A 14,108-nucleotide genomic window follows, 5' to 3' on the forward strand; every position below is an offset into this window, starting at 1 on the left:
TACCCTTCCAGTCTCTACCTTACACTGCTCAGTGGCAGGCAACTGAATTTTTCTTTTTAAAAAATGTTTATTATTGAGAAACAGAGACAGAACATGAGCGGGGGAGGGGCAGAGAGAGAAGGAGCCACAGGATCAGAAGCAGGCTCCAGGCTCTGAGCTGTCAACACAGAGCCTGATGCGGGGCTCCAACTCATGAACCGTGAGATCATGACCTGAGCCAAAGTCGGACGCTTAACCGACTGAGCCACCCAGGCACCCCTGGGCAACCAAATTTCTAAAAAATCACACTTACCCTTGTAACTGAGTTGATTTTAATAAATACCCATTTGCTTTTTCACACTTTTCATTCTAATAGAACTATCAAATTGCCACGGCTCTGACAAAATTATCCCCCAACTGAACAGTTATGCTGTAGAGTTCTCTTGCTCGTCCTTCACCGCAGTTTTTCCTCCCCCATTGGGTCCATTCTATTCTTGGCCTACACAGAGGTGACTCTTTTCTCATTTGGACTCTCAACAGTTTATACATTTTGTTAAGCTCTTACCATTTACAAGATATTTTACCAGGGACCGGTATAAATACTATCAGTCAAAAGAACAGCTAACACTTTTTGATTGCCCACAATTCTTTCTTTTTTTTTTTTTAATGTTTATTCATTTTTGAGAGAGGAGGGGGGAGGGCACAAAGAGAGAGGGAGACACAGAATCTGAAGCAGGACCCAGGCTCCAAGCTGTCAGCACAGAGCCCGACGCAGGGCTCGAACCCATGAACCATGAGATCATGACCTGAGCAGAAGTTGGATGCTTAACCCACTGTGCTACCCAGGTGCCCCAAGGGCCCACAGTTCTGCCAGGTACTTTATATGAACTAATTCATTTAATCTTCATGACACCCTGTACGTTGAATAGGAAGGTTATCTCCATTTTTGAACAGGTGGAGACCAGCTTAGGTTAAACAACTAGCCTGAGTTCACATAGGTAGTAGTAAGTAGTGTGATTGGGAATTGAAACCCAGCTACTTCTGATTCCAGACCTGTGCTCTCTGTCCTTCAGTGTCCCCACTTCCCCTGCCTCTAAGGAGATGTGCTCCTGTAGAGGAAGTGTATGCACAAGTAATGAATTTGATTTGGCAAGTGCCAACGAAAGGTCGTTTTCCTCTCCTTTCCTCACTGACTCTCTCAGATCTCTAATATTCTATTTTCCTAACCTACTTTTGAGTTTTACTAAAGTCTGACTTTGAGATTTACCTAAGTACATGGGCTTAGATAGGGGAAAATTAGCCCTCAACTACTTAATATGGAATGTATTTGTTCGAAACGGTATAGACTTCTCTATGAATACGCACAACCAAGCACCAGAACGTCTACTTCCAACACAAGATTTTCAGCGTTTTCACTTTATTCAGTCCAGACTCCCCATCCAACATACGACCCTCACCAGCTAATACTCTACCCTGCCTGCAGTCAGACGCGGGTCTTATGGCCTCTCCGTGTCCCAAACCACCATAAAACTTAAGGACCTCTCCAATGACAACTAGTCCAGTCTGCAACACTCTTGGCTTGTGATCATGTATGAAGTGCCCTTCACTGGGGGACCGGCACGTTTGGGGAACAGTTGGTGCTGGGAAGCACCTGCAGCGCCTGGCTTCTATGGAGAGATGCACGGAGGGAGGGAGGAGCTAAAATCGGGAGACTTGGGTTCTGCTCCAGACAGTGCCGCTTACTGTCTTGGTACAAATCACTGCTAACCCCCGTTCGCCTGTCGGCAAAGGTGAACGGCTTTGACCAGATGTATCCGTGGGTTCCATCCACCTCTCGAAGTCGTGCTCACCAACGCCGGATCAGGGGGCCTGTGTCAGGATACCGGCCGTGCTACTCACAGACTACCGTGCGCGTCCTTGGGCCAGCTCCATAACGTCTCTGATTCAGATCCCTCATCTGATGACAGCATCTATTCGCCCCTTCTTCCTTCCCCCCTTTTAATGTGGCCTAACAGAACGCGTGCGCTCACGGTCAATATCAGATCATCGGTATTATCATCACCCTGGGACTGAGCCTGCCCCACGAGGAGCCCTACATCCTCTCCCTTCTCACTCTGAGCTTGGCTCAAGACTCTAGGACGTGTTCGCTGGCTTCTGCTCTTCACCTTGGGCCCCAGACGCTCTCAAACGTCCGGGGGAAGGCCGCAGCACCCCACCCCCTTAACGCCCGACCCTTCCGGCGAACCGCGACGCCCCACGTCCTGCGGACTCCAGGTCCGACTGGACGCCGACGCCGCGAAAAAGGGTTCCGCTTGGAGTCGGGCGCGCTCGCTTCGCAGCACAAGCCCCGCCCGCCTGGAGTTTGTTGAGCCTTACGGGCACCCGGCGCGGCCGCCGCGCAGGAAGTGGGCTGGGCGGAGGGGGCGGGACCTCCAGGAGGAGGCGGCAAGTTTGAAAAGCGTCGACGGTTGTTGTCGGCCGACTTCTGCCTTCGCCTGCAGCACCTCCCGGGGCTCGCTGCTCTCCCGCGGGCGGCTGGCGCGGTAAGTGAACGCGAACGGACACGGGAGAACGGGAGGACTGGAGCCCGGACGCCGGGCCTGGCAGTGTTTTCGTTGCGCGCAGCGCTGGGGAGGAGGCCGGAGAAGCCAGCCCCCGGGAGGTGGGGGCTCTTTGGATTTGGCGTTGGTCCCAGAAACAACCTAGGCTCCGTTCCTACGAAACGAACGAGTATTGTCTGGTGCCGCGTAGACTGTGTGAGAAGACACTTGAGCTGAAGCTGGCCATGTGCAGCTTGTATTTATATGTACTGTTAATCCACTTATTTAGAAGGCGGTAGGGTTGAGATGCTCATCAACTTCCTGCAGATCTCCGTTGCTCACACATCGCTTACCCACAAAATCAAGAAAGGCAAACGTACATACTAAACCCAAACGTCGAAGGGAAAGAGTCGTACATGTATGGCACTGTGCCTGCGTGGGACGATCCTTTTCTCTGAACGACTTCGGGAAACTTTTTACAGTACTTAATTTATTGAGGTTGAGAGTCATTTCTGTTTGTTTTTGTTTATCGCCTTTGCCTCCCGGAATTTTGACTTCCATGAACTAGTTTGTGTTAGCAAAACGAAGTGTGTATAATTTAAGAGGTATTCTGCCAACGTCTACTCGGCCCAGCGTCTTTGGTGTTGCAAATACATAAGAAACCGGAGGGAGCATTAGCAGATAATCTCTGCTTCCTTGCTAAGCTCTCTGAGGGTCACTCTACGTATATTATTAGGTCATTTGTATGCTTTATCCCAGGAGAGAGCTCAGACGGTGTAGGTGGGAAGCCTTTCCCCCCACCGGCCAAAAAAGAATTGGAACTGAAATTGAAATTGGAAATGGCAGATGATTCCAAAAAGAAGCACTGGGAGTTTGGGAAACATCTTGGAGGAGACCAACGTGAAACAGAAAAGTCATTGAGTTACTACATATTGGAAGGTTTCAGAAACCAACGCTAAAATTTGAATTTATGCCGTGGGTAGGGTAATTGAAGTATTTTTGTAACGATGTTACCTGAGGCATGTGATGTTTATAAGGGTTAATCTGATAACAGAGTGTGCAAGGCAGAGAGGAGAAGGATGTGCGACAATGATTATGAAGGTATTTTACACCTACTCTTTCTCTATCGTGACGATCTTTGATCCAGATGTAGCTTGTTGGTGTTTAAATCTGTGATTTAGAGGAAAATGTGGAATGTGTATTTATGCTGAAAAGGACACCTAATATGTGAGGTGTGTCAGGATTTGGAGTCAGAAAGATGCAGGCTATGGAATGAAAGCTTGAATTTACGAAGGTCAGTGATGCGAAGTGCAAATCCTCGCCTAAGGTTTCTCTAAGAAAAACATGGAGAAGTCCTGGCTTCATAAAAGTGGGTCACATTGGAGAAGTTCTGGGAGTTGTTAGTTGATTGTGTGTGTGTGTGTGTGTGTGTGTGTGTGTGTGAGAGAGAGAGAGAGAGAGAGAGAGACAGACAGACAGACAGACAGTAAGTGCTACAGCGGTAGACCAGAGCAGCAGTGGCCAGGGTCACTGTATTGATATGCTGCCCTCAGCAAACCATCTCTGGAGTCTCGTGTTCAGTTTAAGCATCAGATTTTAAGAAGACATTGACCACAAAATAGTTGGTTTTAGAGGAAAGTGAGTAGAACGGTAAAGTCTCCAAAGTAATGTTGTGTGAGGAGCGACTATACTTACATCATGCTTAACCTTAGAGAAGAGGTGGCTGAACAGGGACCACCATCTCTGGTCATGTAAACAGAGATGAACATGCTCTTTGTAGCTGCACTGACTGCAAAGAGGACCGGTGGGTGAAGGTTACAACGCACAGATTTCTGCACAGTCTGCCCAAGAGTTATCTAATCATTAGAGCCATAGTGAAGCGGGAAGAAGTTGCCTTGAGAGTTAGTGAAGTTTGTGATGTTTGCACGTGTTCAAGCAGAAGTGGGAAGTTACTTGCCAATGGTCTTTCAGATTGGCTTTCTACGTTTATCAGAGTTGAGGCAAATTACCGAAGCTGCTTTTTAACTGTAGTGTTCTAAGAAACATTAGGAACCTAAAGAATTGGGTGTCCAGAGTTGTGGGTCATTTCAGTTTGTTTGCAAAATTGAACATAGCCACACAGGATCTCTTGAGTTACGCTACTGCCTTACAGAGCAGCGGGGGGGTGGGGGGGGGTGGGTCCGTATGTAATAAACCGGGTGTTGTTAACTGAGTGGCCGAGGCAGGGGCTGCTCTTGGGTGCTCCTCCTGCTGTGTTACCACTACTGCTGTTCTCCTGGGCGCAGCTAGAAATACGAAGAAAGTGAAAAAGCGTTGGCTTACCGGGGCTCCAAGTGTAGTGTCAGTTCTGTAAACACAATCCCAATACACTGTGGCAGGCGTTAGAACAGTTAAAGGCTCTAGGGCAGAGTTTCTTAACCTCAGCAGTATTGACAATCCGACGGAATAATTCTTTGCTGTGGGGGCTGCCCTGTGCACTAGGTTGTTCAGCATCGTGCTGGTCCTCTGCCCATAGGTCCCAGTAGCGCCCCCACTCCAGTCTGTACAACCAAAGATGTTTTCAGACATTGACAGATGTCCCCCCAGTGGGGCGGGGGGGGGGGGGGGGGCGACATTGTGGGAACTACTGATCTAGGGGCACAGGCGGGAGTACCTCTGAGGGCCCTGAGGGGAAAGTGGTTTTTGTTGTTGTTTTTAAAGTTCTCTTCTCTGGTGATTGGAATCCCTACCAGTTACAGCATTCTATTCCTCCTTTATTGTTTCCCCTCTCTCTTCCTATGTGCATCTTAAATCTTATTACCCATCTCACTATGTGTACATTGCATAGAATGTAAGGTCAGAGTTCGGTTTTATTATGTGCCCTCTGTTGCTACTGTTTATATACAGCTTCTGCTGATAGGGTTGCCTCTGTATCTTGGTTTGAAGAATAATTCTCAGGACCAAACTTGTTAAACTCCATGCCCCCCAAATTTAAAAAAGAAAAAAAACATGCTTTTTCAGGTATATTCATGCAAAGTCCTCTTTCCCATATGAAAGAGAACAGCGTTAGGAAACTTAGAGAACGATGGTGCCATTTCAGAATAAAAGACATTTTAGTATCCGTATATCCACATTTATAATTCAGATGTATGATGTAGGATATTAATATATATGTCATTTGTGTTCTCTTACTGGGATGTTTGATGATAGTTATCACTACTATGAATATTCAACCTCGGCTTGTTAATTTTACTCCTGTTTATCAGCTTCTGGATCAAGAGATCAGCTGCTCTTGCCAGGTTACTGATCTTTGTTTTTCTTCCTTCAGACTCAGGCTAGCAGGACATTCCCAGGATGGAAACTCTGTCTTTCCCCAGATACAATGTAGCGGAGATTGTGATTCATATTCGCAACAAAATCTTAACAGGAGCTGATGGTAAAAACCTCTCCAAGAATGATCTTTATCCAAATCCAAAGGTAATATGTGATTTGCATGTGGGTGATGGCATTTAAATACAAATGAAACTACTTAGGTCTGCAGTGTTTATGGAGAAGGGCGTGTATGCTACCTTTTGATGTAAGCCAGTCATTTTAATCCAGAAGCAATCTCTCACTTCTTGTAATTTTAAAATAATGTTAAGTCTGTATCTGGGGTGACTTCTACATTTCCATTAGGAATTCAATTCTTTAATATGGTAGTTTTCTTAAAAAAAAAACAAAACAACAAACCTTCTAAATCATAAGTGTATTGAAGTATATTAAATTTTTTATTATTATTGGAGTGGTGGTCTGAGTGCATTATTTATTGGTAGGGCTTGAAGGAACCTATTCCAGGTGGTTTCCAACCACAAAAAAATTGTTTAGAAACAATTCTCTTTGGAAGCTTGCAGATTAATTTTCTTGCATTGTGCCCCAAGGGGGGATTGAGTTGTTTTGACAGGCATCGTTCTTATTTCTTTAGTTATTAAATGCAAAAATGAACTATTTATGTGTCACCGAAAATCCCAGAGTCTCCTTCCATTTTCCTGTGTTGGTCTTGAAGTGATAACATAATAAAACCTGGTTTAATGATGTAGAACTCAAACTTGGTGACCTCAGTGCCTTTTTAATTCTTTAAAAGGGAATGAATAATCTCCCAATAAATGAACTTGTATATGGAACAGGTTCTACAGGCCAGCGTTTGGCAACTACTGTATTAGAAAACATTTAAAAAATCCCAGGCTACCCTGTTAAGTTTATATCCCCAAGGTCATGGTGTTCACTTAAACTGTTAACATCTCGGGAAACCTTAACATCTAGAGCATGAACTGAGTTTGCCCATGGTCTTTGTTTAAAAAACAAAAAGAACACCCCACCCTCAGTGTGCTTTAATTTTTGCCACATGTCTGCAATCTGTTTTGAAAGACTAACCCTTCTTCTCTTCCCCAATGTGGATGGATTGCTTGGATTGGATTGGGTTGGATTGAATATACTTGCTCTCATTCTGTTCCGAAGCTTAGACAAATAATCTTATTCACCACCTACTACATCTGAACAGACTGATAAGTGTAGAAGTCTGTTAAAATTTGGAAAAATTGAATATTTCAAGGGCAGTAGAGCCATTTTGTTTCTCTTTTCTTCTCTGCATCCAGTGGTGACAATATTGGATGGTGACGATGATAGTGACACAGTGTTACAGTCACGCATCCGAGTGTGAACAGTTGTTTTTCTCTTGTAGCCCGAAGTCTTGAACATGATCTACATGCGAGCCTTGCAAATAGTGTATGGGATTCGACTGGAGCATTTTTACATGGTGGGTTTAAGATGAGGCAAAATTACGTTCTTTTGCTGTATTTCTCTCGTTCGCATCGCATGCTGGTTTCAGAATAAGAAGTTCTTGACTTTGTTTTTAACAAAGTCAAAGGCTTATGTAAAATTAATGTCACCCACAGAAGATCTTAGGCATAATAGTGGCTTATATTGATAGCCTTAGTAAGACAAGAACAGAAGTAAAAGACTTAAATGGCACGACTCCTCGATGCTGTGCAGGTATTCACAGACGTACGGACTGGTCTGCAGAGACAATAATGAACGACAGCAGACTCTTCACAGATTCTGTTCTCTTCCGGGGCAGGACTCCCAAAATAGGGGAGAAGATATGCACTAAGATTGGGAAAAAATGAAATGAGGCAACTGAGCTTTTAGCAAATTAGGTATTTCTAGTAGGAAAGGTCATTTTTCTTAATTTTGTCGTTGTTACATCTTCAGGGCATTATCTGAAGTTTTAACTAAAAATGTAGTATCTTTAGAATCTCACCAGTATGATTACAAGTTGTTTAAAAATCAAAGGCTTTGCTGCTTATTTGCTATGAAATCTTGCTAAGGCTTAGTTCCTTTGTTTATAAAATAGGGTCTTGTAAAAATTAAAAAAGAATATGTCCTAGCCTGTCCTAGGGTTCTTGTGAAAATTAAAAAAGAATATGTATAAAATGCTTAGCCTAGTTCCTGATATCTAATAAGTGCTAGCCTTACCCCTCCATTGTTTCATTCATTTGAAACATCTTTACTGAGCACCTGCTGTGAACCTAGCATTATAATATTAGCAACAACTCTAGTTTTGTGCTAGGATCTATATTGTTGGCTGAATTTAAAAATTTTTTTAATGATAATAGGATTATTTTAATCTTAACTTATGATTAAAATTATCTTGAGGTTGAAGATTTTTCTCGTTTTGTCTAATGAGTGTATAACTTAGATTTTGTGATGTGTCACATCTAGATGCCCGTGAACTCAGAAGTCATGTATCCACATATCATGGAAGGCTTCTTGCCAGTTAGCAATTTGTTTATTCATCTGTGAGTAAAGTGCTTTTATTTTCTTAGACTACCTACATTCACATGTGCATTACATTAAGCTTTCTTAATGACAGGGTTTCTTGGAGAAAGAATTTCTATCATCTCCCTCTCCACTCCACCAGTACATTCAAAATTGCAGACTTTCCCCTGGATAGAACTAACTGCCTCCCTCTGTGGCACTTTGAATCCTGCTTGCGATGGAAGTTTTGAGATGTTGTGAATCTAAAATTGTTGGGAGTGTTTTGAGTTCTTAAAGAGTCCTAGTACCTCTAAGTGTGTGTTGTTTATTAGAATTTATACCTTGGTATTTTATACCTTGGTATGGCATGAATACCCGTATAGTGTGCAGAAAACATAGGTTTCTGTACTGCAGGATTATGCACGGTAGTGGGCTTCTGACTTGGTCTTTTGACGTTGGGAAACATCTCCAGAGAGCTCTCTGAAAATGAAATGTTTATGTCCTATGGTTTGTATATAATTTACGATATTCTTTCTCTCCTTCGTCTTCAAGGGACTCCTTTCTGCCCATCTGTCGGGTGAATGACTTTGAGATTGCTGATATCCTATATCCAAGTAAGTGGGAATTTGAAACAGTTTTTAATATCTGACTTCAATCTCATATATTATCTTTCCATTAATAAATGTAAAAAAAAAACTGTAGGAAATTGGCTGTAGAAAGTGTATCCCATTCTTAAGGATGAATTTTTTCATATCCTATGACTGGAATTTTTTCTTTTGTAGATCTGCAGAAAAGCTCTTTTCTTGATCTGTTTTTCTTAACTCCTTACATTTAAAAAACACTCTGTAAATTGAAAATAAGCTTATGAGTAATATACAAGCTGTGATATTGCATAGCGGATTCTTCATACCAATTTTATCAAATGTTACAATTACTTTTTACCATGAAGAAAATATCTTTTGGCACTTCTAAGAATAGCCTTGATATTAGATTAAAATGTCAATTTCTCTTAACTATTTAAATGTCCTTAATTCGTTTGACTCTTTGATATATGTTTATTTACTTTTTAAAGTTTATTTATTTTGAGAGAGAGAGAGACAGAGAGAGAGAGAGAGAGAGAGAGAGAGAGAGAGAGAGAATCCCAAGCAGGCTCTGCAGTGTCAGTGCGAAGCTGGTGTGGGGCTTGAACCCAAGAACTGGGAGATCATGACCTGAGCTGTAGTCAGACGCTTACCCGGCCAATCCACCCAGGCATCCCTGACTCTTTGATATTTCTATGTCAAGTTATTTTATGTTGCAAGAGATTCAGTGTGCCATTTAAAACTGTGTTTTTTTCCTCTTTCTGATGTAATTTCTTGTTTTGTTTATCAATGTATAATTTACACAAAATACAAATTCACCAATTTTAAATGTATAATTAAGTGAATCTTAACAGGCGTATATAGTTGTATAGCCACTGCCACAGTCACGTATAGAGATTTCGATGACCCTGCGAGAGTTCTCTCAGGTCCTTTGCAGTTGGTTACTTCTGACCGACGCCCCTTCCCTTGCGCCTGCTGGGCTGCTTTCTGTCACTGTAGTTTCTTGACTTTCCTAACATTTGATGTAAATGAAATAATCCGTAGCCTTTTGCATTTGGCTTCCTCAACTTAGAATGCTTTTGAGATTCGTCCATGTTAATTGTATTTATTAGTACTTTGTTTCTTTTTATTTTGGAATAATATTCTCTTGAAAGTATAAACCACAACTTATTTACCCAATGATTTACTCAGGGACCAGTTCAGAGACATTCGAATTGTTTCCAATTTTCGGCCGTTTTGAACAAAGCTGCTCGGAACGTTAGGTTACAAGTCTTTGTAAGAACATGTGTTTTCATTTCTCTGGGTAAATACCTTGCAGTAGAAATGCTGGTTCATGGGGCAAATACATACTGTTTTAGGAAACTGCCAAAGCGTTCGCCAAAGTGGCGGCATCGCACCATCGGCAACATCTGGTCATTTCAGTTGTTCCATATCCTCTCCTGACTTGCTTGGTATCAGAAAAGTTTAATTTTGGCCATTTTAGTGGCTACGTAGTTTTATCTCATGGTTTTAATTCTCATTTCCCTGATGACTAATAGCAACATGTTTTCATATACTTATTTACTATCCACGTATCTTCTCTGGTGTAGTGTCTTTTTGAATCATTTGCTTGGGTTTGTTTGTTTAATTAATTAACTAATTAATTATGTTTTGAATTTTCTTACTGAATTGTAAGGCTTCTTCAGATATGAAAATACATAACTTACCAGATATGTATTATGCAAATATTTTCTGTCCGTCTATTACTTGCCTTTTTAATTTTATGATTCTAATTGATCAATTTTTTCTTTTATGATTCATAAAACCAGTTTTTTGTGTGTACTATTAAAAAATCTTGGTTGCTAAGATTTACTCAGATATTTTGCTTTAAGCATATTATAGTTTTAGCTTTTACTATTTAATGCTTGAATTTTTATATATTGTGTAAGGTCAAGGTTCATATTTTTTCCTTTTTTGCATATACTCATCAAATTATTCCAGCACCACTTGTTTAAAAGAGTATTCTTTTTTTTTTTTTTTAAAGTTTCTGTATTTACTTAGAGTACACAGGAGGGGCAGAGAGAATAAGAAAAAAAGAGAGACTCCAAGCAGGCTCTGCACCGCCAGCGTGGAGCCCGATGCGGGGCTCAAACCCGCGAACTGTGAGATCATGACCTGAGTCGAAATGCTGAGTTGGACGCTTAACCGACTGAGCCACCCAGGCGCCCCTGAAAAGATTATTCTTTTCCCATGGAATTAACCTTAACACTTTTTGTAAAAAAATCAGTTGACCAAACACTGCACACCTATTAGAATAGGAAAAATCTGGAACACTGATAATATCAAATGATGGTGGTTTATTGCCAACCTCCTGAGCGAGCTTTGGTGTTTCCCCTTTTTAGGGAACTTATACACTTCATTTAAGTTGGCAATTTGTTAACATAAAGTTGTTCGTAATTTTCCTGTATCATTTTTAACAGTCTCTGGGCTCAGTAGTGAAGTCCCCTGTCTCATTCTAATATTTATCATTTCTTTTTCACTCTTGTTTTTCCCGGACCCGTCTGGCTAGAGGCTTATCAATTTTATCTTTTTGAAGAACCAGCCTTTGATTTCATTGATTTTTCTGTATTTTATTTCTGTTCTCTATTTTATTGGTTTCTGGGCTTAGTGTTATTCCTTCTCTTCTCATGCTTTCTTTGGATTTGCTCTTTATTTTCCCACTGTTTTTTGTTTTGTTTTGTTTTGTTTTTTTTAAGTAGAAGCTGAGGACATGTATGTGACAGCTTTCTTCTTTCCTAATACAGGTGTTTAGTGCTATAAATTTCCCTTTCGTCCTGCTTTAGCTGCATCCTACACACTGATGACAGGTTGTTTCTTCTGTGTGTGTTGTGCGCGCGTGTGTGTGTGCACTCATGTACACATGCACGTGTGCCTTAGGAGTGTAAATTTAAGCTTGTCTTCAACAGTCTGTCTTTAACAGAGTAGTCCTGCGGTCTTCTGCTTCTGGGGTTGAGGCCACATCCCTCCTGAGATACTTTTTTGCCTTTGGCAGTTGTTCCGGGGTTATCATTGGACAAAGATCACTTTTTAATTCCTAATTTCGGTAGTTTTCAGACCACATATATAGTTGAATTCAAACCGGAAATCCCTATGGTAGTCGGCTCCGGGTTTAGAATTCTCAGTGTTTGTCTTCTTGCCAGAGATAAGGCTAAGAGACAGTGTTACCTGACATTTTCCTCACTGGCGTGAGAGATTTTCTTTCCCTAGTCTACCTTTCCACTAGACACGTCGCCTTCTAGCATCCCACGTCTTCTGGGGCCTCTCCGCTCCAATTCCCAAGGCATTTGCAACTCTTCCTACATGAAAGTTCATAATCCAAACCACTTGCTTATTTAGTCTGGACTTAGCTCTTTTGGTTCTCCTCCGTCTGGTTGCTTATAAGACCTTCTCCTTATTGTAAGTTTTTAGCAGTTCGATTATGATGTGCCTTTTGGGGCATTTCTCTTTGTCGTGTTCCCCCTGACCCAACTTAGATTTGCTCACTTCCTTGCCTATGTCTATAGTGTCTATCAAATTTGGAAAATATTCAGATATCTGTTAGAAGTTTTTTCTGCCAGTCCTCCTTTTGGTGGGGCTCCGATGACACATTTGTTATGCTACTTGATGTCTCTCGGCTCATAGATACTCTATTCATTTTTTCTCTCTGGCCTTGTAGATAGGTTTGATTGTCCTGTCTTCATTTTCACTAATATATCCATCTCTCAGGCTGTTCTGCTGTTCATCCCATCCGGTGTATTTTTCATTTCAGATATTTTATTTTTTAAGTATAAAAGTTTGATTCAGGCCTTTAAAAAGAAATTCTTCCCCGAGGCACCTGGGTGGCTCAGTCTCAGTTAAGCTTCACATTTCTGCTCAGGTCATGATCTCACGGTTCATGAGTTTGAGCCCCACATCAGGTTCTGTGCTGACAGCTTGGAGCCTGGAGCCTGCTTCCGATTCTGTCTGTCTGTCTGTCTGTCTGTCTCTCTCTCTCTCTCTCTCTGTCTCTCTGCAACTTCCCCCCCCCCCACCAACCCTGCTCACACTCTGTCTTCTCTCTCAAAAATAAATAAACATTAAAAAAAATTAAAAATCATCCCTTTATAATGCTGATGTGTTTCTCTGTGTTCCTGAACAAACGATACCTGTATAGAGTAAAGGCTGTCAGGAAGATACTAGTTTGGAGAGGCCAAGGCCTCTCGAACTGGTAAATTCTAGTTGCCTTGGGCTCTCCAAACTCCACACTCTATCTCTGTGACTGAGCAGGACCTGTGAGTTCTGATGGTGTCCTTCCCTCCCCGCCTGAAAAGTCCCAAGTAGCAGGCTGGTGCATGAACAGGCTTCACTCATGCGTTTGTCTTGGGGACTGCTGTCCTGTGGTGCCTGTTGTCCGGTGTCTAAAATCTGTTGCTTCATATATTTTGTCTGGTTTCCTAGTTGTTTAAGATGGGAGAGTAAATCTGCTCCCTATCATTCTCTCTCAGCCAGAAATGATTTGCATTTTTTTTTCTTTTTTAGTTATTAATACAAAGATCATTCTGATCTTTATATTAGAGCACATTTTTTTTTGCACTTTGGCTAATTATAGCACATTCTCAGTTTCATTCTATAAACTGAGCCACGTATATAGTGGGAGAGGATGAATTTTTATTTTCACATTGTCTCCAAGATTTATTTAAGGAGTCTTGCTTTCTGTTTTAGAGGCAAAACGAACAAGTCGGTTTTTAAGTGGCATTATCAACTTTATTCACTTCAGAGAAGCGTGCCGTGAGACATACATGGAATTTCTTTGGCAATACGTAAGATTTAAATATATTTTGGGGTCACATAGCAGATCAGTAACATCATTTCTGAGTTACTAACCTGTTTTGAAATAGTTGTCATGGGTATCTAATTGTCGTATGGCTGTTAGAGCCCAATTTATTTTATATTTATGTGAGGTTGAAGATTTTAATGACTGGAAAGCATCTATCAAAAGGAGATTTTCTTTCCTATTTGATCATGTTAGGGAACTTTTGTTCCCTTTTGTTTTCTTCTTGTAGCTGAGGCTCCTTTTCCTATATTAGGAATTGTAAGAGAAGAGAAATAGTAACGAATCTGTCTGTTTTTATTTAATTAGATATTTGAGGTTTGTATTTGCTTTCTAAAAAATAGTCTAAAAGGATGTTCTGTTTATCAAGCTTGCCCAACATTGTGTTACAAGATTCAAGCCGAGTGA

General features: G+C 41.5%; 1 protein-coding gene across 4 annotated transcripts in view; it reads left to right on the forward strand.

Moving 5' to 3' along the window:
• Positions 1 to 2,379: 2,379 nt before the first annotated feature.
• Positions 2,380 to 14,108, forward strand: part of NUF2 (NUF2 component of NDC80 kinetochore complex) — a 29,557-nt gene continuing 17,828 nt past the window's right edge. For 2 of the 4 annotated variants that reach the window (XR_008293049.1, XM_015061628.3), the window contains exons 1-6: positions 2,380 to 2,522; positions 5,827 to 5,975; positions 7,216 to 7,290; positions 8,256 to 8,332; positions 8,844 to 8,905; positions 13,592 to 13,689. Coding sequence is in view for 3 of the 4 variants with exons in the window: in XM_015061628.3 (XP_014917114.3) it covers positions 5,853 to 5,975; positions 7,216 to 7,290; positions 8,256 to 8,332; positions 8,844 to 8,905; positions 13,592 to 13,689 (435 nt within the window). In the remaining variant the exon portion in view is untranslated. Of the gene's footprint in view, positions 2,523 to 3,087; positions 3,198 to 3,339; positions 3,495 to 5,823; positions 5,976 to 7,215; positions 7,291 to 8,255; positions 8,333 to 8,843; positions 8,906 to 13,591; positions 13,690 to 14,108 lie in introns of those variants that run through there. The other 2 variants (XM_053209176.1, XM_053209177.1) reach the window with 2 other exon arrangements.

This window comes from Acinonyx jubatus, chromosome E4 (assembly GCF_027475565.1).
Source record: "Acinonyx jubatus isolate Ajub_Pintada_27869175 chromosome E4, VMU_Ajub_asm_v1.0, whole genome shotgun sequence".
NCBI lineage: Eukaryota > Metazoa > Chordata > Mammalia > Carnivora > Felidae > Acinonyx > Acinonyx jubatus.